Source organism: Phalacrocorax aristotelis, chromosome 3 (assembly GCF_949628215.1).
Source record: "Phalacrocorax aristotelis chromosome 3, bGulAri2.1, whole genome shotgun sequence".
NCBI lineage: Eukaryota > Metazoa > Chordata > Aves > Suliformes > Phalacrocoracidae > Phalacrocorax > Phalacrocorax aristotelis.
The window spans coordinates 75520492-75544828 of NC_134278.1; the positions used below are offsets into that span (position 1 = coordinate 75520492).

At 40.9% G+C, this 24337-nt stretch overlaps 1 protein-coding gene across 2 annotated transcripts in view; it reads right to left on the bottom strand.

The window, feature by feature from the left end:
- Positions 1-5562: 5562 nt before the first annotated feature.
- Positions 5563-24337, bottom strand: part of PRKN (parkin RBR E3 ubiquitin protein ligase) — a 783437-nt gene continuing 764662 nt past the window's right edge. For both annotated transcript variants that reach the window (XM_075088053.1, XM_075088052.1), the window contains exons 10-12: positions 24150-24236; positions 10805-10922; positions 5563-6826 (exon numbers count right to left, since the gene is read on the bottom strand). In XM_075088053.1, the coding sequence (XP_074944154.1) occupies positions 6717-6826; positions 10805-10922; positions 24150-24236 (315 nt within the window). In that variant the 3' untranslated portion in view covers positions 5563-6716. The remainder of the gene's footprint in view (positions 6827-10804; positions 10923-24149; positions 24237-24337) is intronic.

A 24337-nucleotide genomic window follows, 5' to 3' on the forward strand; every position in this document is an offset into this window, starting at 1 on the left:
TTGGCTTTATAATTTTATTTATTCGATTCTATCCTGAAGTTTACACAAAAAAAGATGACTAAAAATGAAATGCCACTGATTGTTTTTACCTTGTGCACATCAAATATCACATGAGAAGAGATTACTAGTTCAGGAGAAGATAAGTTTTGAAGCCTGTGTTTGCTTTCTGTAAAATCCAACAGAATGAGGCAATATGAATAGCCTTGATCATTGTAAGTCTGAAATCAAATAAGGACCAGAGTGACTGTGACTCAGCTAACAAGCACCTTAATATTTGCTAAGGAAAGCCTGAGTAACATTTTGGTATAGTGTTAGATTCAGTTACATCACTGCTAAAACTTAAAAGTTCAGATCAGAATTGATTTCAGCTTCATTAACTGACTGATTTAAATGTAAATATCACAGTATTTTTTGCTTATGAGAAGCAGATTTTTTTTTAAAAAAAGCAAACCTGGCATTTGTTGTATCACTGAGCACAGTGTAGCTCAGTGAGGTAGTTTGTTTTTTCTGGTTTTTAACTCTGTCAGCTGTGGAACACATGGACTTTCAGCTATTCATTAAAAACTTTCAAACCCTTTTACCATATTGTGATCTCTTTACTTTGGAAAAGAGCAATGCAGGGCTTTCCAGGTTTAGCTTCCAGGCATAAACAAACCCAGTTGGCTGAACCTATTCAGGAGCATTTAGCATCCATGCCAAGAAAAACATTATATTGGCCCCAGCAGAAGTAGTATCTGCTACTACTGCATTTTATTGATTGCCGCTTTTCATTTTAGCACTATTTCCTGATCATTACTTGAGGTCTTCATCCAACCAGTTCTTAGCCTGGTAACCAGCAGATGAAGTTGTCAGGCTGTCAAGGCAGACAATACAATCATGTACCAAGTAAGAATGAGTGTACAGTCGCTTCAGCTGTACTTAACTAAAGATTCTTAAAACAAGCCTGACATCAGTGCTTGATGGATTTTAGTTTGCACTAAAACGGGGTGGAGAGAGTGGGCATGAAAGTGTTTTGTAGGTGAAATATTCAGCTAACAAAGAGACAAGAGGAAACTGGGACGTGAAGTTTTCACAGAGGTCTCCTATGTACTGCTAAAAAGTCAAACTAAATGGTGTTTTCAAAGTCTCTCAATTAGCCTTCTCCCAGTGAAGCCAGTGGTAAAATTCCCAGTGCTTGCAAAGGCTGTCAGGCTAGGTCACTACTCTTTAGGCCAACAAAAATCCTGTGTTGTTCTTTTATTGTTTCTTTTTGTCCCCAGTGTCATACTGCTGACCTCTGGACCCTAAACCTCAAACGTGCTTCCTGCTTCCGTGAGCCTGTGTCATCACCGTGCCAGCTCGCAGGTGGCCCCCACTTCGGTGCAGCCTCAGATTTCCCTGGTTGCGAGGAAAGGGCGGGTGTACATTTGAGCTGTTGCCTCCGTGTACTCTGGTTGTGCACTCTGGACTGAATTCCCTGACTGTAAAATACAGATAATGGCACTTCCCTGCCTTCACAGATTATGTAGAGTCCTCAAGCTTTCTAGGGATAAAAGCCAAAAAGTAATGTAGCAGGTGATGTCTTGCTGCATATTTTATCTACTGGCATAGAACCATTATTCCATTATTCAGAAAAATGGAGACACAGACAAGAAAAACAAATTAAAAGCAAAGTAGAAAGCACTATTAATAATAATGAAGAAAAGCAAAATGGCATATGACCTGATTTCTAGATTTCTAAAAAAAAAAAAAAATCCCTGCAGATACACAAACCGCTACATTACATACGATTCTCCATACGATTAAATAAGCTTCTCTCAACTTGCCTGCCTTACTGCTTGCTTAAAGCCATTTCCATGTTTTCTGGTCTGCACATACTTACCCAAAATATGAGAAGGAACTGCTCAGTGCATGCACCCTAGTAGTTCCTAGATAATCAAGTGAAAACTGCTAGAGGATTAACTATCTGAAGAGGAGCCACAGCTAGAAATTAATATATGATACAGAATGGGAATCATGTGGACAAACACATACACAAATAAAAGTAACAGGAATCAGTAGACAAACATGTTTGAAAAAAAAAACAGGAGAGGTGTTTTTCTAAATTTGCTATTTAGAGAAAGAAATATTTCCTTGCAAACTGTAATCAAGCCAGATTAAATGTAAAGGAGTACATTTGTCTCTTTTTGCCGAATCACTGTCTATGCTGTGCTGTCAGATACATCTGGGAGAAGTTGCCGAAGGGCCATCAGGATTGATTAGACACAGGGTTTCCTTCTTCTGGCAGCCTTGGTCTGGTGCTATCTTCTTCGGGTTTTTCTGTTGCTTGAAGGGGAACCAAAGGAAGCACAAGAATTTTGCTGCCTGGGAACAAAATCCAGTTGTTAAAAGCTACACTGCAGCTCTCCATCTCTGCCTATGGTTTCTCTAGATCAGCCACCATCATAGTAGTCAAACAGTGAATCAGATACATTAAGTCAGCATGGGGCTAACCAGTCTTCAGAGCTGATAGTACTCTTGATCCTTCCTATCTTGTTGCAAGTGTTGCTTTATTGAGCTCACTGCACCCAATGATTTACTTCTGTAAATCATCACTGGTTTGAGCAGTGAAGTGAACACGAGGGATGTAGCAGCTGTTGTTGCCTCAAAGCATGAGAAAGCTGTCACAAAGGGCTAAATCTTCCCAAACTTCCAGGGAAGCAGCATCTCTTGGGATCTGGCCTCTCACCTCCAAGTACCCCAGGTTCCCCTCCACAAATACAAATTTTACTTCAGTTTACATGATCTACAAGATCTGTAGGCAAAAAGCTTTGCTACCGTACTGGTTTGCACGACAGATGGTACTTTACTATTCATATGCAAAAAACAAACCCCACTGCTTGCCCTCCTTTGAGAGTGTGACTTTTCTTTCCCAACAGTGTCATAATGTTTCTTCTGAAGTCCCATTAACTGAATTTTTTTTAAAGTGTACATTTTAAAATGAAATTATTTGGCTTGCAGTTTGCGACAAGATAAGGCAGTCATATCAACAATATTTTAGTCAAAGTCACAGCTCCCAAACTATTATTTATGCTAAGCTTTGAGATACGCTTTTTCGTTAGGGAACCAAGGTGTTATATATTTTCTTCTTAATCTAGTCGGCATTCAGATTTCACTGCCAGCTGGAATTAGAGATTTTCTTTGTTGTTGTTGAGCTGAATTATTATAAAGTTAATGATTATTGAATACTTCAGCATACATCCTCTACTTAAACCATTTAACATACACTAAAAGGAGCCCAGATTGCAGTACCGAGAGCAAATCTGTAACTGTAATCTGAAAGAAGAAGGTTTGAGGTAAAGAGAATTCAATTAACAAAGGCAAACCTAGCTGTAAAAAGATACAAGCTTCTTTCTAGCTTTATATCACCATAATAAATCATCTTCTTTGAATATACAGAACATTTAGTTAAATACTAGTGTTTCCAGAGTGTAATGCTAGTGGAGAACATAAACCCACAAGCTCTTGAAACCTTTGCATCTGCTTATGCCCTTAGGCTGGTTTTCTTGTTTCATGCTTGAGTCTTGTTTCTCTTCATTACCCCCATGGCTGCGCAGGACTACGTCCAGAGTTGTGCGTGCCAAACCAGAGGAAACGTTTGCGAAGGTTGGCTTCTGGCTTCATGGATGCTAATAAGCAACGCCAGTTCCTAAGTTTTAAGAAAAGGAAGACTCCCCTTTCCATGCCAACGACAGAGCCAAGAGTGTGTGGGAGCTCTGCAGTCCTCCTCATCCTGTCAGGAGCTGTACCTTGGCCCTGGCAGGGGTGTTGCCATCACGCCTCTAGCCATGACCAATTGCACTTAAAACCCAGCAGCCCCCCATACACGTGCGCAACAGCTCTCTGCATGAGTCTCTGAAGCTACCGAACCAACTAGATAGTTAAGCTGGGTGAGATGAATTCCACTCTGGTAGTTCAGAGCTGAAATAAGAGGAACAGTCTGAATAGACACTGAAAACTTGGTTTGTTCTGTTTTCTTTTGTTTCAAATTACAATATCAATTAGATTTTTTTCTTAGTTTTAGATTTTTTTAAAAAAGCATTTTTCATGAAAAAAAATTATCAGTGTAGGAAATTTTATGTCCAATTCACACGTCTCTATAGAAATTCTAGCATTCTTACAGTGTCAGCAGAGCACTAATCCTGATTTTTCATATACTTTAAATTGTGGAAACTGTAAGAATTATTCTTACTGTAAACAGGAATTAGTTTGACAGCCTATACCATCTCAAACTTTGTGTATGTATGTATACAGATACAGACGTATATGTATTAATACAGCGATCAGGACATGTTCTATTAAAATCTACAGGATCCATGTTGGTTTTTTTTTTTTTTTTCCAGAGTGTAAATCTGGACTGTATGAAGAAACGCTATGTGACAAGGGCCTATAAAGTCAGCCTCTAAAAGTGAATAATCTTGAGTCAATGCTGGAACCCCTTTCTTTATTCTTCTTTCCTGCTTATGGCTTAGATGAATGCTCATAATCCCATCATCTGACAAGTTCTTCCCAAGAAAGAGATGTTTCTATTCTAGCCTTATGACTCATGCCTGCCATGCCCTGCCCAGGCCAGAAAGAAATACAGGATCTTATCTATAGCCCATTGACTTCAATGGACCTTGGTCCAGGGGCATAAATTACATGTTTCTATGTGACAATTAAAACATTAACTTGTTAGGGCAGGCTCTAACTCAGTGAAGCTGCCTTACAGTGAACAAGTTTTTCTTCCTCTGTAAGAAAGACGCTTAAAAAAATGGGAAAGGGATTCACCCTTTCTTTATTCCAGATGTTTCTGGATACGAAATACAGCAATGAGCTCCCATGTAGCACACTATCAAAGTAAAATTAAGCAATGTGATTTTTTTTTCCCCTAGCCTATTGGCAACAAGCCATGTAAATTATAAAATAGGTCCAGGTACAGGAAATCAAATCATGAAATAATCAGAGCTCACAGTACAATATCCCCATTAAGATAATGTACCTAAATGACCTACATCGCAGCGTTCTATTGCACCACTATGCTTCAGTGTAGCTACTTCTGCACACGTTTTAGTTCACTGGTGCCAAAAAGGAAAATGACCTTTAAGAAATGGCCATTGTCCTTGCTTTGCCTCTTCCTTTCTCTCTCATTTTCTTAATTCTACCAGTTCACTCTCAATTTTTCTACCTTATCCTTTCATCCCTTTGTTTCCTCAGAATTTTAATCCCACTTCCAGCTGAGACAGATGAATATTCCACTGCTTTTAGCAACTGGGCATTTTTGTAGTGAGCCTGGGATTTCTTTATACCTCAAGCTTCTTGCTCTGCACTGACTGATACAAGGCACACCCATATTTTCAGGGCTCTACAGCCATGCCATACAAAATATTAATTCAAACTTGATACAAGAAGCCTATGGCCCTGGAATTTATTTTGTGCTATTAGTATATTTTAATCAAGGGGCTAGCCTTTCAGCTGCGATTTCGAATCTGTCAAGGAAATACATGATCCGCACAACATCTTTGTGCTCATTTACTTTGTATTCAAAAGAAAAAAGATATAAAGTTTAAAATTTTGAACACTTTATTTATTGTGCGTTTTTTTCCAAAACTGAATTGTGCAAATCCTTACATGGCATGTTGTTTGAGGACAGTGCTCATTCTTTTCAGAGTAAGACAGCAGTGTAAAGCACACCAAACAGTAAGACTGTTCAGGCTTAGAAGCGTTAGTAAGCTTTACTTACTGTGTTAACATTGTAAAATGAAAGATGTCTCTCTGCCCCACATTGTTTGAGCTGTGAATGTGTTTTCAGAAATACACTCATATTCTAATTCATTTTAGGAGACTGATGTTAGAGAAAACCCCTGAGAAGTCTCCTCCTGCCTCCCCTTGTCACGTCCTAAGTATTGCTGTAAGCACAAGAAAAATGAAGCCCTGTGAGCCTAGCTTGCACAACACTTAATCAGATCCAGTCACCACTGCAACAGCAGTCACAGTTACAGCTGAAACTGCATCCTTAGCTAATCTTCCAATGGCAACAAAGCCTGTAATGAGTACCTAGGCAGGTTTTGTGTTGCATGTTACAAATACACAAGCACAAATATTGCATAAAGCTGGATGTTTCTATGAGAATCTGGTGTGAAAGCAAGACCCCTACAGAAAGCCTATTAGGAAGGAACCCTGAGAAAACACTGAAGAGCCAGAGTCTTCCCTCTGCCAAAAAAAGCTGTTAAGAAATACTGCCTCAAAATCAAGAATTGTGCTGAATGAGCAAAGGAGTGGTCAAAGAAAAAGCAGCTGATGCAGGGAACATCCTCCACCCACCCCTTGACACTCATGCACTCACATGCGCATATGCAGGCTGCTCTCTCTTGCAAGAATTATGGATTCCTGACTATAAATGTCAAGCAAAGTTCCTCATGGTAACCCTGTCTGCTCTCTGTGCTGACAGACTGCACAAGTTCAGAAAGGTGTAATTTGCCTATCTTTGTACCATGATGAACAATTACTCTTTTTACTTAGTGGATTTAAAACCCTTGGCATAACTTGCGTGTGATTTTGATATGATTGCATATGCAAGAAAGCAAAAACCAACAAACTGGGCAACTTCCGAACTCTGTGTCCCTGAAACCACAGGGAGTTTTGTTTAAGCAAGGAGTTCAGAATTTGGCCCTGAAGAAAACAAACTTTAGCAGCGATGCAGGCTGGCCTCAGCACCACTAGTCAAACCAGTGATCTCCCATGCAGGTTCTGTTCCACTCCAGGCCACAGTTCCAGCACCACTCAAATCTGCACTGAGGGCGAGGACATTTCATGTGCATGCAGCCACCTGCAAAATAGGAACAGAATAGTCTTGGTACCTCGCAAACACTTGGACATGTTAATCAGCAATCAGCAGTTTTAAAATCAACTTTCTTAGGTGTTCATTTACTAACCAAGTAGAATATTTAATAAAGGAAAAGAACAAACCTGAAGAATACTTTTCCTGGACTTTCTAAAACCAGCTACTCCGCCTCTTACTGGGGTGGAACATACTGGTCTCACTTGAGGGGCTGCAGGAATAGGAACTGCAGTCCTGTCTGCAATAGGGCTAGGGAAAAGTGATGACAGTCTCTGGCCTCTCAAGACAATCATGGCTGTGTCTGCTCAAGGATAGTCTACCCTACTCCAGCTATGAGCCAGAAGTTGAACAAAGAGAGATTTGCAAAGAGAATAAATCAGGAGACATAGACTTTGGTGGCTGACTGCTGATTATATCAAAATGACATTTGTAATTTAAGTTGATTTGACCTTCTTAGTATCTGAAGCAACCTTCTGATGGCACCAAGGTTTCCTGCGTGTTGGGTTTCTTACTTGCCCATACTATGAGGCAGCTTTAATCTCTTTGCTCACAACCTTGATCAACTGTTTACTTTGTAATATATAAAACATTAACATTGTCAAAGGTCATTACAGAAATACACTTCAAATGGACATTATGTTACTTACCACACAAAGAAATCTCTTGTATAATTCAAACTGAAAGAAAAGCATGCAGAATAAAGAAATGCTGAAATGTCATCTTGGCTTGACTCTGGATGGTGATAGGATGTTCAGGGAGGGTGTGCTCCTAAGTGTACAACCTGCTACCCTTATACCACCTTTTCTATAAATGCCATTCCAGAATGATTCTCAGAAGGTAAAAACAGCAGGAGACACAAGAACTGATTTGTTAAAGTAGGCCTGGCTGCTTCATGTGACAGAAAGAGAAAACTAGCTGCGATGGCAAGGGCTATTTGTCAGATCATATCTTTGTGTAAGAGATGCAATTCGCCAGGCATTTTTATATTTTATTTAAGTGTAAGCATACCAATGGGCAGCCTCCCTATTACACTTTACCTAAGGTTTAGATCCAATCCTCTCTTATAACTCATATTAAGCCATCACTGGGTAAAATGCATCTCAGTCCTGGCACAGGACCCAAAGCCCAATAGGCACCCTCTGTCATGCATGTGCTATACCTGCTAAGCTACATAAATCATGTTATTCTCTGCTACGTGGCAGCTGAGATCCAAAGTCAGAGTGGAGAGTGCCTCAAGCAATGCGGCCTACAGCTCTGTGAGTCCAGCAGTCCTCCGAGAGATGTGGATGTGTGTCTAAACTCACTCAGACTGAGAACTGAGCTGTGGGAAAGTGTTTTCCTCTTTCATTTCAGCTATTACAGAAAAATTATTGGCATATAGGAGTATTCTACAATGCCTATAGCTATACAGGCTATTATAGAGAAGTTATTGACATAGAGGAATAGGCTATTATACAAAAGTTATTGGCACTGTCACTGTCCCTTGTAAAAGAAAGTGTCCACACAAGCATTTGGGGAGAGAAGGCAGAATTATTCTCTTGTGTGTAGTTAGTGTACTTCTCCCAAATGAGGACTGTTGGCTGACTTGGGTGTACAGTCGTCAGCCTCTTGACACCAGCTGTACTTAGGCAGAAGAGAAGTGCTCCTTTCAGTTCACAGATGTCAGCCTAGAAGGTGGCATGTGCGGTACCCATGACCAGAGAAGAAAGCAAGCACTGCACTTTTTAAGCTTCACACCTTAATTCACAGAATCACAGAATCACTGAGGTGGGAAGGTACCTTAAGAGATCATCCAGTCCAACCCCACCACTGCTCAAAGTAGGGTGCTCAGGGTTACATCCAGTTGGGTTTTGAATATATTGTAGAATGGAGACTCTTCCTGGGCAACCTGTTCCAGTCTTACACCACCCACATGGTAAAAAGCATTTTCTTATGTTTGAACGGAATTTCCTGTGTTTCAGTTTGTGCCCATTGTCTTCTGTCCTTGCAGTGGGCACCACTGAAAAGAGTTTGACTTTGTCTTCGTTGCTCCCCTCATCAGGTATTTATTTATCCAGTCATTTTATCATCTTTGTAGCCCTTCATTGGACTCACTCTAGTCCACGTCTCTCTTGTAGAGGGGAGCCCAGAACTGGACCCACCACTCCAGACGTGTCTCATCAGTGCTGAGCAGAGGGGAAGGATCACCTGCCTCGACCTGCTGGTGATGCTGTTCCTAATGCAGCCCGGGATGCTGTTGGCCTTCTTTGCTGCAAGGGCACATTGCTGGATCATGTCCAACTTATAGTCCACCAGAACACTCAGGTCATTTCCGTCCAGTTGGCCCCCAGCCTGTACCGGTGCATTTCCCAACGCCGTGAGGTTTCTCTCAGCCCGCTGCCCAGCCTGTCGAGGTCCCTCTGAATGGCAGCACAACCAGCTGATTCCAGTAAGTTGAGACATCTCTAGCCTGCTGCTGTGGCTTCAGCATTTTGTGTTACAAGACACTGTTCTGACATGGGTTAGGCTATAAGCAAGGAAAGGTCTTTTCCTGCTTATTATCCATTTTCAGTAAATATTTTCTTTCAAGGGAAAAAAGTATTATGGCCTTTATTTCCTTTTTGACACATTGAGGATTTTTACAAGCAACTTCCCTAAACGTTAGTGGGAGTTGTGTAAATTATATCATGGTGTCAAATACGGATATCCTGTTTGTGACAAGTGACAACTGCCTGTAATTTAACAGTAAAGATTTTGTAGCAGAGACTAAGAGAAAGTAAAGGTCCTAGCACTGCTTCCAGCATGACCAGAAGATTTTTTAATTTGCCTATGCACAAAGTGTTAAGTATGAATAGTCAAGATTAACATTTGTCTATTTCTAATCCATTTCAAACTTCTAGTTTACAGCCTGTTTTACAAGTCTGTAAATAATTTTTTTACCTACCCCTCTGTTATCTCTCTTCTGCTGCCCACCTTGCTCTCTACACTTTGCCAAATCTTGTCTCGCCTTCCCGCTCTTGAATTCATGCTTTATTTCCTTCTGCTTCTTGTACTTGAAGAAGTCTCCCACTTTCCATCTGCCAACTGCCTTCTTTTCTTTCATGAAACACCAGATTTCAGGATTTTGTCCTATTTCTTCCTCAGTAATATTTCTGTAGTATCACTGCTTGAAGTGTTCTCACATTTTACAGTGTCTTATTTGGGGTTTTCAGAGTCCCATCTGAATAAGTGATGCCACAAAACTGAGAAGCCTCCTCTATACTTAATAGTCGTACACTATTTAGGCAATACTTTTAATGTATTTTGATTAATTAACATAAATGCAATTAAATCTTGCAACAGCATGAACCTATAGTGTAAAGCCTACTTGCTGTTCCCGTTCCCCATTTTAAACACCCCAGTGCCAGCAGATTACTTTTCTTCCTACATAGTAAGCATTGATGAGTGTAACCAGTTTGTCAGGACCTGTGTTTCTTGCTCTGACCTGCTCTTCTACTGTGGTCACGTCACTGGGCTGAGATTCACCTCATCTAAATTCAGCTATGTACTGTGTAGACATCTACAGCAGGACTAATTCTCCACACCCCACTTTTAGGTGCAGTTCTTGTGGCCTACATTTAGACACATGCTCTGCTTCAGCATCAGATGAGTTTTGCCCTACAAATGTCTATTTTTTTCAGTGACAATGGAAAATCTAGACAACTAGCTGACTGAAGTCATATGAACTCTACATCCAGTGTCTCTCTATGCCTCATCTTCCCTAACTAAAACATAATCGGGCATTTTGTCAGGGTTAATTAGTGGCTTTAGAACTAAGTGATTTAGATTCAGAGAATTTAGGTAAAGTGACAGATGGAAGATTCAAGCTCTGTGTGCTCTCCCTCTCTTGGAATAATAGTGTGAATATGTACACACGCACATTCATATATTTGTATTGTAAAATGAATTTCAAGAGACAGTTAAGTATGAGATATCTAATAAATTTACCATTTTTTTCTACTGGAATATTGCAGCTGGGGCATGGCTTGGTTGTCTTCTTGATTGTTTCTCTAGATGCCTCTTCCCATCGAGCTTGCATGGCTGCACGTTCATCAACTACGTACCCCTGCAAAGAGAGAGAAAAAACCTCCTGTGGGCATGTCATAGTTTTAGCTGAATGCTGAAAGGCGTCTTTGGGTCATGGTGCCTACACTGAAGTGATACCTATTTACCTGTGAGAACAGACAGGAGTGGCTGCAAGACCGGGTAGGCTGGACTTTGTGAGAGATGCAGAATTTTTGTTTCAAAATGCAAACTTATTTTCTCCCAGCGTGCACAACACATGTATCGGGTTAGATCCCAGGCTGCAGCTTGGCAGGGGGAGCTGCAGCAGCTGGTGTGTGTGCCATCCTGGGGGTCCTTCCTACACCCAGGTGCAGCACAGGCTGTGTCCTCCCCACTGTTCCCTGCCCCGAGTAGCAGGCAAAGCCCTGGCAGGAGGACACAGGGGGCATTAAGCTGTGCTGCAAATGCACAAAGACAGGTAAAGCAAAAGGCAAGGCAAAGCAGGGGTCAGATGAACCTGGCTGAGATGTGACATGTTAGACACTGTAGGTTTGATTCTGCTTCAGGGATTAAAGACCTGCCTGCAAGAAAAGCAAAACCACCAAGGCAATGCAACACTTGGTAATGCAGAGTAGTGGGGTCCCTGGAAAGAAGCTGTTTTTCCTAATGAAGCATACTCCTTGTTTTTGAAGATCTAGATTTCATTAAAACATAAACCTATATAAATTGAAGAGGCCTTAAGAGGCACAAAGACGAAACACAAAAATTTTGGAATAAAAGAGTAAAAAAAACCCCAGCGAACAATGAAAGCAAGTAACTCCCCAGACCAAACGACACAGATGGAAAAAGTCATCAGGAAAAGTGTTTTAAAAGAACTTCAGTGTTTGTCCTATTTATGACTGGGACAAAATTACATAATCTATACACGTGTCCTACTTGGCAATTTCCTACCTAAAATGATAGTACAAGGACAAAAGAGGTGGCAGTGCCTTGGGTCATTTCTATCACACAAGGTTGGCAACTGTGTGAATAGTAGCTGTAAACAATACGTGCATGATCCAGCCTTGAAGTTCTGCTCTCTCCGTTTGCAGTGTGGGCTTTTTCAAGCACGCGGGGAAATTATGAGCTTAAATGAAATGACATAATTTGTAAAAATCGCCATAACTTCTTTGTGTATACCTTCTAAATACTTGTAGGCTGTTGTGTGGATAGTCTTTTAATATTTATTTACATGGGTAATTTTTTAATATTTATTTCTAATAAGACAGAAAAAGGAAATTGGCCCAACTTTTAAACACGCAACACAACCATAACTTCTACTGATTTCTGCTCAGCTACTACTGATAAAACCTGTGAGTTGTTGCGGTGTCAGTAAGACCTAGATTTTATTTCTTTGCTGAAGGTACCTGAGCTAAAATGGAGTAACAAAGAGCAACATCTTCAGAAATTATTTTCCAGCTCATCTGGTGGTCATTGCAACACGCATCTTAAAAAATCCCACCAGTCTTTTTTAATGACGGAACCTCAAAAATGTGTTTGTGGTATTATTTCTTTTGTTTTACTACCTACATCCATCTCCTCAGCCCTTTAATCGCCTCTGTTGTTCCTCACTTAATATTCTCCAATTTGCCAGAATTTTTGATGCAGAGGTGACAAAAGTGAACAAAGTCTTCTCAGCTGTACCCTAGAAGTGACTTTTACTTTTAGCTCTCTGCTTCTGGAGAGGGAACTCAGCCCTGCACCCTGCTGGATTATTTAGCAATTTGGCAAAAGGATGACCTCTATACAATGGTACATTCGTAAGTTCTGGGAAATAGAAAAAGCCGCTCAGGCTAATAGCGAAGAACATAATCTGGTATTGATCCTGCAACACCTTGACGTTTAAGGAAAGATGACTTTAGCAGGCAATCTGAGCTAATTCAGAGAGGCCTGAACACAAGATGGGGAGAGTGGGGAATGCTAGACCTGGGCCTCAGTTTGCCCAGGGACAGAAGGTCATATTAATTTCATCTGGTTGCAATGGAAATTAATTACTTAACATTGTTAAAGATAATTCAAGATGAAAATCACTATAGCAGTGAGAAAATATTGCTGTTCTTTTCAGAATAATAGCTACATGAGAATACTAGATGTATTTTTAATTTTTGCAGTCAACCCAGAAGAGCTTCACAGTCACTCTGTTTTCCCCAAATAGTCCAAATACAAACTGTGGGATTCAGTACTTGGAAACACTTTTTCCCCATTTTCATGTCTTTGTTGTGCCCTAATAGCAAATGACACAGAGGCAAAATTTCACATGCCAAATTCCTAATTTAATTTGTATACAGATATTTGATCTTAGTTCTGAAAACAAATGCAAACTTGGGAAAGCTTAGGAATAACTAAAATAAATGACTTCAAACCGCACATATGCAATTCACCAAGAAAGAACAAATTGCTGAAAACAGCAGAGTGAATTATTACATTAACATTTTCCATTGCAAAAATTCTAGCATTAAATAGGTGCAGTAGCATGATATTTTCAGCCCATTAGAGCTGAAGCATCCCTCCTACGCCCAGTCTTGCTGAATACTAAGTTAAAGAATTCCTGCTGCAGGAAGCAACTGCAGAGAAATGGTACAGTGCTGGAGTCCCTCCGATTCAGTAAAGAAATCATACCGTACTGATCTATGAGCCTCCAGTGTTCATGTGCTTTGTTTAGTGCTCCACATACAATGACTGCAAGCACACATATATTTATCCGCATTTTCTCCTCAAACAATAAAGGAAACGTGTATGGCAATTCTCCATTACCAGTGTCTATTTAAATCACCTTCTTTTGTCCTAAGCTAGTGAACCTAATCTTTGTGACAATGGCCTAGGTAACAGAGCAGGTCTATTGAGCAGAGGTGGCTCCCACTTTATTTGGCCTTCCTGGTCCTGGATAGGAAGTTCAGACATGCTCCAGGTGTGCATTACATGCCAGATTGCTGAGGACATGAGAGTTTGATCACTTGTCATGCTGACCCCATACCATATGCTCTAGTTCCCCAATTATTACAAAATATTTGTCCCAGCACTACTGAAAAGCTACTAGATTCCATCCATGCCACTTTATGAATTTTTTTTTGTGCTGCACATTATGACCAGGGATGAATACCCATAAATACAGGAAGTTACAGTAAGAGCTGTTGCAAGCATTTTTCAACATCCCCTCTGCAATATTCCCTTAGTGAGATAGGGGAAAACGTCTGTTTTGTTATCACTGAAGGACGCAGATTTACTTCTATTCTGTTCCTATGCTGAGTCCTTTGGAAAAACTAACAGGGATAAAGAGACCAGAGACTGCTGAGCACCATGCAGCAATACAAGAACATGTACGTGGAAAGCTTTTTATGCAGTTAATCAATATCAGGCAGTACTGGAAAAAGTCCTACAGAGACAGAAAGCATCTTGAAACAGAAATAAAGTGTCCTTCTTAAAGCAGCACCTCATTCAGGCAATAGGGCACACATCGACTTGTTGGTGGAACTACATAGAGTAAAAACAGTAAGGGTTCACAGTCAGCAACCAAGCAGTACCATCCAGATTAAAAACATTTATGGCAAAACTTGTTCAAAATACTGGAAGCATTAGATATATAATATTAAATTCCAACATCTTCCACATTATATACTATCTTATGTAAGCACACCTCTTTTATGACCATGCTTATTTTGCCTAGTATAGACAACATCTGAAAACTGAAGATTTGGAACAGAATATGAAGCTGTTAGCATTATGTTGTGCTTAGCTTTAGTGAATGTAATTTATGGACTCCTGCTTGTTTGCTGTTGGTACTTAATTCCTTTCTGCTAAGAAAAATATCTGTAAAAAAATGTACCCTAGTGTAGCTTCCTTTAAGTCAGAAATACCTTTCCTTTTGATCAGAAATGCTTTGTTTAAAGTTAATTTTTCTTGGAAAAATAAGATTTTTTTTTTTTAAATAGAAATATGTTTATGACTTCTTGTGAAGTACAGCATTTTAAAAAGGCTCAGATGTCTCAAAACTGAAAGACTTTTTTTTCTAGCACAAATGTGAGAACAACTATGGATATGTGAAAAGGTTTGAAAGGAAGATAAAGAATAATTCATTGTACACAAAGCGATGTTCAACCCACCATAACATTTAGATTAACACTGCCCACTAATTATTTTGGGCTTGAGATCTAAGCAAAAGCAGCCTCATCTGTTGAAGCTTCGTCTTCAAGAAATGGTGACAGTCCAACTTATATTTCTTTTTTTTCCTCAACTTCTTCTGGGCTGTTTTCTGAACATATTAACATGAATTAACCTTCTGTCATGTTTACTGTTGTCTTTTACTTCAGTTGTGGTGGAAAAAAATAGCATATATCTAGGGCAATAGATAGGCTAGAAGACTTTTGAAAAAAATGCCATTATTTGAATCACATAGGAGTCAAAATCTCACAAAAAGAGGTGCACATAGCTATGGGACTGGTGCTCTAGTCTAGAGAAAGATTATGGCTCATTAAAACACTAAAAAATAGCTATAGGTGTGGAACAGGAAAGATACCCATCAATGAGAATATGTTTCATGCACTGGAAAAAGAGAGGTGTTGGTACCACATTGATCCCAGTTAAACTAACATGGAGCAGATGAGCAGATTTGTGTGAGCCAATTTGTCTGGTGTGTCTAGGGAATTCTGCAGTAAATAAGAGCTGCTTTGTGATGACAGCAACTAGCTAAAATCAAAGTGATATACACAGGCTATTGTGTCTGATACAAGATGAAAAAGACTTTTACTAAATGAAATCAGAGAGCTCTGGTTTGGTGACACTGCACATCAAGGTTCTCACTCTGCATGTTAGGGCTGTTCATATCAGCATGAATGAAATTCAAGGAGCTGGTGAATACTGAATTTACACTGCACTAAAGCAGAAAAATCTAGTCTAATACAGGTCAGTCTTATATAACTGTTTTCCCTGAGTGGAATAAAGAACATGCCTTCCCCCGTAAGTGGCAACACAGCTGCAAGTGACTGCCAGCATAACCTCATAAACAAAAGCAGCCTGTCACATCTTTTTGTTTTATTGCTGCCCAAAATAGGAAAGCTAAAATTCTCTCTCTATAGTCCCCATCTATTTCTCATTAGACAGAAAGTTATGATCTATTCTCAGATTTCCTCCGGTGCATCTTTATTTATAACATGGATATTAATTTTACAGGACATTTCCCGGTTATAGTTATTTTTCTTGCTCCTTTAATTAGGCATCTGTGGGTTGAACGTCCTATGCTTGACATTGTGAATATACTAGCTACTAAACCCCTGAGCCTCAGTTTCTTTTCCAGTTGTTTAAGATACTTTAGAAATCAAGGTAGGTGTACTGTTCTCTTGTACAGCCATGTTTTATTTAACTTTTTAAATTTATCTGATGGAAAAAAAAAATCAATGGTCTAATAATAGATGTTCCACATTTCATACTGTGACTCAGGACTCATTGAAAGATGTTATGTATGATGACCCTCCTCAGTAGCTTTTTCTTTCACTAAAATGCAGTGAAATAATTCATGATTTTTCTGTGGTAAGCATTTACTATTTAGCATTTTGATTAATTTCCCCCCTCTTTCGAGTAGAGAAATAAGTTTACATAGAAATGCTGAGTGTTTCTCATTTTAACTCTTGCCTGTGGCACACTATTTCAAATACCTCACCTGTTTTCCACTGTTCTGAAAATGGTATGGAAATTTTGCTGAAATAGTGAAGGAAGAATTCTGAAAGTGATATTTGCAATATTTAGAGCATAAACACAAAATGCTGATAACGAAGTACTGGTTCAGAAGGTCACACAACTATGGAATCCAGTATAATAGCTGATTTCCCTAACAACTCACCCTTCACTGAAGGTTCAAATAGAAAAGGAGCTTGTTACTTCCTTCATACAGTAATTCAGGAGACATATGCAATTCCACAAGTTTGTCAGCATTATGTCCTTCTATTAAAATTTAATATGCACGTTGCATAGTTTTTCAGTTCCACAACAATGTTGTAAGAAATACATTACACCAAGCCTGATTTTCATGAAGCGTTAGCTAAATATTTCATATCTTAGCATTACAATAATTCAGCTAAGGTTATTTTGAAAGCATCTTTATTTGGGAATTCCACATTAAAATCAAATTCAGAAATATCTTGTGCTCACAGTGGACCAATATGTTCTGCAACATAATTACAGCAAACCACCACTTACACAGAGGCCAGGCTTCACAACCCTACATGCTTGCTGGCAATCTAGGCAAAATAGCATAAGAGATTAGCCAGATGTCTTTCAGTGGATGGGAAGGGAGGCCTGGCCAGCAAGGTCTGTATATTTTATACCACCTACTGGCAACTTCGAGATTGCATACATGAGGCAATGGGAGGAAAAGATGGGCTGGAGACTCACCTGCAGCCCAAGTGAGCTGGGAGCCCTTCCAGGAACTACATTACAAAAGACTTCAGCAGGGTGTGAGGTGATGTGACAGCCTTTCCTGGATGTGTGTGCACATGCAGGCATGTTTTCATGCCACTCCTGTGCAGCAAAAAGCATTTCTGGGAAGTGATCAAAAGGGTCTGCTTCAGAGGTGATTGTTTGCCTGACAGCTCATGACTGAGTTAGGTGTGAGCCCTGAAACTATGGTTAGGGTTGCAGTCAGGGCCCAGGTAGCATGTACTGATGAATAGGATGAGGTCTGGAAAAGATGATACCTCTGAGGTTGGCACTGACTCAGCTGAGGCACTGGACTACTTTTGGTTTGGTCTGATGCGTTCCTGGGCTGACAAGGCTTCTGGATAAGTTTTATACCACCAAGTGGCAGAAAAGCAAACTTAATATCCAAATCCTGCGTCAGCTACCTGAGTACTATAAGGACAGGGATTCAAATAACAAAAAGCTGAAGTTTGATTTGAAGATGGTAGGTTTGGGGACAGGCTTTGAGATTTGGGTTTGAGCAAGTCCTCCAGCCTAGGGCTACAGCTGGGACAGGCAGCATCCCACAGGTTTGGAGTGGAGTTGAAGTTAAGTTTTACAGCACTAGCTATAAACTTACATTTAAACAGATTGCAGATGAATGTTTAGAACAGGTAGCTTTGTGGCTCATTAAAAATGCTGTTGCTCTTTCTTGTAAGGGGCCACAGCCTTTGTGCCAAGCCAGCACCACAGGCCTCAGGACCCATCAGGCTTTCTCTGGACTTGTTTTGGTCTGCCTAGAGATTTGGTTTAGCAAGTGACAGCAATTGTCTAATGACCAGGTGACTACTACATATTTTGCTTTTGTATAACTTTGTATAACGGCATGTTTTATCAATGTTACATGTGTTTTTGTAACTAATGGACAGCAATGACAAGTATAGGTATTACGGGCAGCATCAACTGTCTCTGACCCTAGTATAAAATGCTACACAGAGGAGTAAAGGCATGGGATGATAGCAGAGGCCTTGAAAGCACAGGCACAGGGTGATATGGAAGGCCATTCTCAGTGGTCAGTTACCAAAATGCAGCCTTGAGGTCTAGGTAGAAACAGTTTTAGGCATAACAAAGAGTACAAAGACATAACCGACTTAGGTAAAACCCACTGATATCGACATCACGCTCCTCCTGATAAAGGACTTGCTATGCCAGCCCCTGTCCCAGACTGAAACCATCAAGCTTAGGACCCTGAGAGGCAGTGGAAGGTTAAACATAACACCAGAGAAATGGACATCACCAGAAAGTTTGCATATCCATTATTTTAACTATATATAATTCGAACTATAAGTCCTAGTGTTATTGTAAATGGAATAAAAATAGTTCTTTGATTAGTAAAGACTTTGATTAGACTAACAATAGATTTTTTACTTTGCATATACAGTGAACCTGGTCTGAAATGAACACCTTTAGCAAGTAATGAGATTTTCAATGTAATAAAATGGCGGAAATTCACACAACCTATTCTGTAACCTATATGCAAGAGATTGGTAACAATTTTTAGCTGCACCAGCAACTAAAGATACATGTTTAGTGATGGATTTTGCTGGATTTAATAAATTGGAGGGCCAGGGCTGCTAGAACTAGCTGGAATTAAGTCTTGGACTAAGACTAGATGTGGCTTGACAGGATTTTTAAGAAGGTTGGGTTGGAGCATGGAGTAGAAGAGACTATGGGGCAAGCTTTAAGACTCCAGCCACTATAGATATTTTATCTAGGCTTAGGTTTACAGCTGTTGCTGGTCTAGGGCTAACAGTGGAGTTCGTTCAAATGAGATGTACTAGCTTTACTTCTGGGTCCTACAAAGACTGCCAGACTGGTTTTGTGGGATGATGAATTAGACATCAGATGTTCTTTTAGGTTCAAGCCTTTGAGTGCAGGTTATTGGAGGGATTTGTGTACAGCTGCACTATAGAAATCTATCATGACATTTAATTTATTCTCTTTACTAAATTCACAGCAATCTCGGAGAAAGCAAACTTGCAAAAAAGCTGTTACGTTTTTATAATGACACACTCATTGGCTTGGCGGGACAGGATAGTCAGCAGCTAAAACCATCTTGGAAAAAGTTTGTCCATAGAACCATCTCTAAAACATACCTTTTTATAACCCATTTCATCCAGTTTGTGTCATTTTTTCCAAACATTTATGTCTATGTCCCCTACATTCTGTTCATTTACATAGATATGTGCCACTTTACATTAGTGTCATTGCTATTGCTATTACAGTTTACCTTGCAGGTATCTTATCAACATGATCAGCACCAAAACAGTCCTGGGAGCTACTCTGTGCATGTTCAAATATAATATGTGGTCACATTTTATTGTCCAGTTGCTAGTGAGCAAGAAGGTGCATTACTTATTGTTGTAAAAAGCAAACTGTCTAGAAAGGTTTTGTTCTAGGAAAGCTATGCTAATTTTAAGCTAGGGCCTTACAGAGGAAGCTGGTTTATGGCTAGATTCCCCACCAGCATAGACAGTCTATGGCTGAGGTTAAAAGGGGCCAGGAAGCTTGGTTTTGTGGTGTACATAGCTGGGACTATGTGGTTCTTTCTAAACCTAAATCTGGCTGGAGTCACCTTTACTGTGTCATTGTGTCATTGATTCCATTATGCACACTGTGCCTTTTAATCCATCAAATATGATTACTTCTTTTATTGCAAACTTCAAACAGCTCCAAGAGTCTGCAATGGTTTTAAAAGAAAGCTTGTCAACTGAAGTTGCCACAGATACATTTTATTTTGCCTGAAATTATGTAACTTATACACTAAGTTTGGAAATAATCAGCCCTACTCCAGTAAATGCTTAAGATGGGCTTTTGATGGCTTATCAGGGCTAAATATGGACATTTTAGCCCTGATATCCATCCCAGTGGATATCCATCCCAATGGAGCATGCAATACCTGTGCATAGATCTGAAAGATCGTGATACACCAGTATTTAAAGCTAGGTTGCTCTCTGCATGCCTGCTGCTGAGTTTGCCTTCTCTACCCCAAACAGCAAGCAATGCCCTCTAGCTTTGCACCACTATAAGGTTCAAACCCCTTTATTTTGAACAGCCTTAAGCACCACATGTGGGACCTGCTTTGTCCCTCTTGTGCTCCGCGGTTGCCCTCTTCCTTTCCCTGACAACTGACTCCATTCCCCCTTCCCTGCTGCTCTCCCTCCCTTCAGTCCCACCAGCTCCACTCCCTGCTCTTGACCTCCACCTTCCTGCTTCTCACATCTGGCCCAGCACAAGCCCCTTTCTCCACCACCATTTCTGCCTCCTGGACCCTCCTTGTTGTCCCATGTCATCTCACAGGCTCCTTTGCTTTCTGCTCTCTTCCTTCCCCTTTTTCTGGAGCTTCCACCATATCTCTGAAAGCTCTTGGGTTTCATGGACACCTGAATGCCTCTGTATCTGTTTCTACCACTCTTTCTGAGGGATCTCCTCCAAGGCTTCCCAAATTGGTGTCAGATGCTGAGGGTACCACCAGACCTTGCTGTCCCAACCCAGTCCCCTGGGAATGTCCCCACCCTGCCCACAGCCCAGGACCCTACGTCAGCCCCTGAAGCCATCAGCCCCTGCCCCAGGAACACAGCAGCAGGGCTGGTCTCCAGTACCACACACAGCCCTGCCCTGACTGGCCACGAGCCCCACCAAGCCAGGCCCACACCCAGGACCGTGTCCTGTCCCGACTTCAGCCCACCCTGTCCCCGGGGAGGTGCCAGTCCGTGCCCTGACAGACCCATGGGGAGCCCCAGGGAGCAGATGGCCCTTGCAGCACCCTGGCACACAGGCCATTAGAGGGCTGCTTTGAGTGGCACTGCAGCTCTTTCTGCTCTCTATGTTGCCATCAACTTCTGGCTACCCAGTTCCTCCACAAAAAGGCTGCTTTCTGGCTTTTCTTCCAGCTCTTTCATGCTCCTCATGCCCCACCACCTTAAGCTCCATCATGCTGACTTAGGCCTAAACCTGCCCGCAGTGCTTCCTCTCACACTGGGAATGTCAGGGACGTGCAGGCCTTTGCAGAAATCTGGACAACGGAAGGTCTTTTCACTACCGTAGCCACTAGAGGCTAAAATAAAACCTGCAATTTTCTTATAGAAAATATTTTCCTGACACCACATATCCTGCACCGGTTCCAGGGAGGAATGGTTTGGTGGCAGCGTGTCTGGTTGACTCTGAAATCTGAGCTGCGGGAGTTGTGACAGTAAGATCTGTTTCTAAAATAAATGATATGGAAAGGATCCAGACAGGTGTCAAACTGCAGGAGCTGAAGACAACCCTGGAAGTGTACTATTCGTACCATGAAACAGGTGATCATCAAAGATAAAACAAGCCTTACTGCCTGAACAAGCACTACAATAATAGCAAGTTAACTCTGATGCACAGGGCTGTGCACCTATCAGGGGAGGGTCAAACAGAACGAAAAGGTTGAAAGGACAGGTGGATAAATGTTTAAATTAATCTCAGTGTGAGATAGATGGAAACAGTCCCACATGCACTTATTTCCGTATATGCCCCACGAATATTTTTTATGTATTGTACAGGAGCGTTGTATGCAGGGTAGTGCTGTAGTGATGCTATTCAGATGAAACCAACATCTCACCAGCACCTGGACTAGCCTTGTTTTAGCTACCTCTCTGCTTGCTTGCTTGCTTACAGAAAGTGAGGGAAAACATTCCTTCAGTGGCACATCACCACCTTGTGGAGAAGTTTAATAACTGCAGCTCTCTTAGTTCCTTAGAGGAAAACAAGGCTGACCCAAGTCGGTTAACATCAGCTTATGTTAGAGTTTAAATGAATTTTGGGTGGTCTGTGCTCTTGTCTATACTAGAGAATGGATTTGAATAGCTGCAAAAGTTATTCTGGTACTATCACTTAGCTATTCTCGAACAGCTCTTTGAGAAGGAACAGCAAAAATGTTCACATTACACTGGAACAGCAAAAATGGTCACCTTTCTTAACAGGGCTAATTGGGTGCAGTTCATGTGCTGACATACTGGACCAGGTGGACGAAGTGCTCCCAGTGTCATCAGGGTAAGCTAAGGCAATATGCAAATATATAAAATAAACTACTTCTTCCTTTGGTAATCTGATTGTTCCTGGTTCACCTTTATCTCTGCCCTAGAGCATGGAAATTACACAGACTCTAACTTCCACAAAGCCAACACTTTTGAACTCATTTGCAAGGTGTCATGATGTCTTTCTGTACTCCAAGCAAAACTCTAGGGATAAATAGCTTAATGGATATAGCGCTCACTGTTCATGTTGAGAAGTATTCAAGTTCTAGCTCTGTTTAATTCAGGTAAGACATTGAGCCTTGGTCTCTTACTTTATTAGGCTATTGGATACTTTGTCTCTCAATGTCTCTGTTGAATTTGTTTTGGTTTTACAGGCATGTGAATGGGAGCTGGAAGACTGTTCGAAGCCTACTGCAAACACAAGGAGATTATTCTTCAGAGAGGGTAGTTAAGCTGCAAAACTCCTTGTACATATATGGCTTGAAAAAAAGGGGGTTGCGTAAATTCATGGAATTAAAATTTGCTGATAGCTGCTAAACACAGCATACCACATCTGAATCACAAATCACTAGAGGTTGGGAAAGTAGATGGATTTTGGCTGTCATACAGTACACGTGTTCCAGAGCACCAGAGGTAGATACCCTTACTGACTACTAGGATACAGGCTGTTTAATTCTGTCTCAGCTAGTGCTGATTCTTTTTATAAATTAGAAGAGCTTCACTAAGAAAGGTTAACGAGAAGAATATCTACACAGTTCATAGCCTAGTGCAATGTCTCCAAAGTATGGCAAATGAACTGTCTCATGGTTGCACATGGCACAGGTTCCCAGTAGGCCTCCAGCTCCTTCCCAGTCTCTACATCCAAAGAGTGAGAGGCCTGAAAAGCCAGCCTTAGACAGAGCCTGCCTGCAGGCACTGAGAGGAGCTGAGCATGTCTCCCTGACAGCTGGCCAGATGCAAGTCCCCGTCAGCACCTCCCCACAACCCTGCATCTGCCACGTTGGACTGTGTGGGGGCTCAGGGTTCAAGTTTCCTCTTAGCATCAAACATGCCAGATACCTGAATATCAGTTTTCTACTTCCTAGGAGTGCACCCTGGGCATCAAGCTGTGAGATATTTAGGGGGTATCTCTCCTGTTCTTAGCGCTCTCTCTCTCCCTCTCCCCCCCACCTCTCCTCTAATTGGAAAGACTGTGATTTATTTGCCATGGAGAGCAGGGAAACTTGAATCTCAAACAAAGAGAAATGCCAGGAGAGAAAAACTATTTCCTGTCTACGTCTATAGCTACATTAGCTACAAAATTATAGAGCAGCCTAGAATAATTATCATCTAACAGCTTCCAGCCTAGGCAATCCATTTTTTCATTTCTCTAAGTTAAACATAAATTATCAACAACATTTTCTGCATAGGCTGTATAAAAACCCTGTTGTTCAGTCCAAACCCACATGATTTCCTGACTGGTGCACTGAAAATAAGCTGAAAGGCAGCAAGACTACAGAAAGTCTTTCAAAAGTGTTCACATTGAATAGAGACAGCCCCAACAGCCCATTGGAAAGGCCTTTGCTTTATCAACTGATGGCAGAGGCGCTGTGTGTTTCTGACAGAACTCAGCTACTCTATCAATCAGAGCGACTGAAATGTACTGCAAAGCCAATTCGGCAACTCCGATGGCTGGAGTAATTCAGCATGAACATAATTGCTTTTACTTAGGGTTATAATTAGGACCCATTTGACAAATATCCGTCTAGCTGGGCCAGGGATAATGATCAGGATGTAATGAGTTGTGGGATCCCTACCTTCTGGGCCATGGCTCCCTGTGTGCTGAGGAGAGAGCTGCATTCCCCTTCATGGTATTCTTCTTTACATTCACGGCAGAACACAAACTGGAAAACAAACCAAAGCACACGAGTCATAAAAACACATTAGGGATATAGACAGCAGGTTACAATAATGAAAAGTCTTACAGAAGATGACCTCTTGCCCT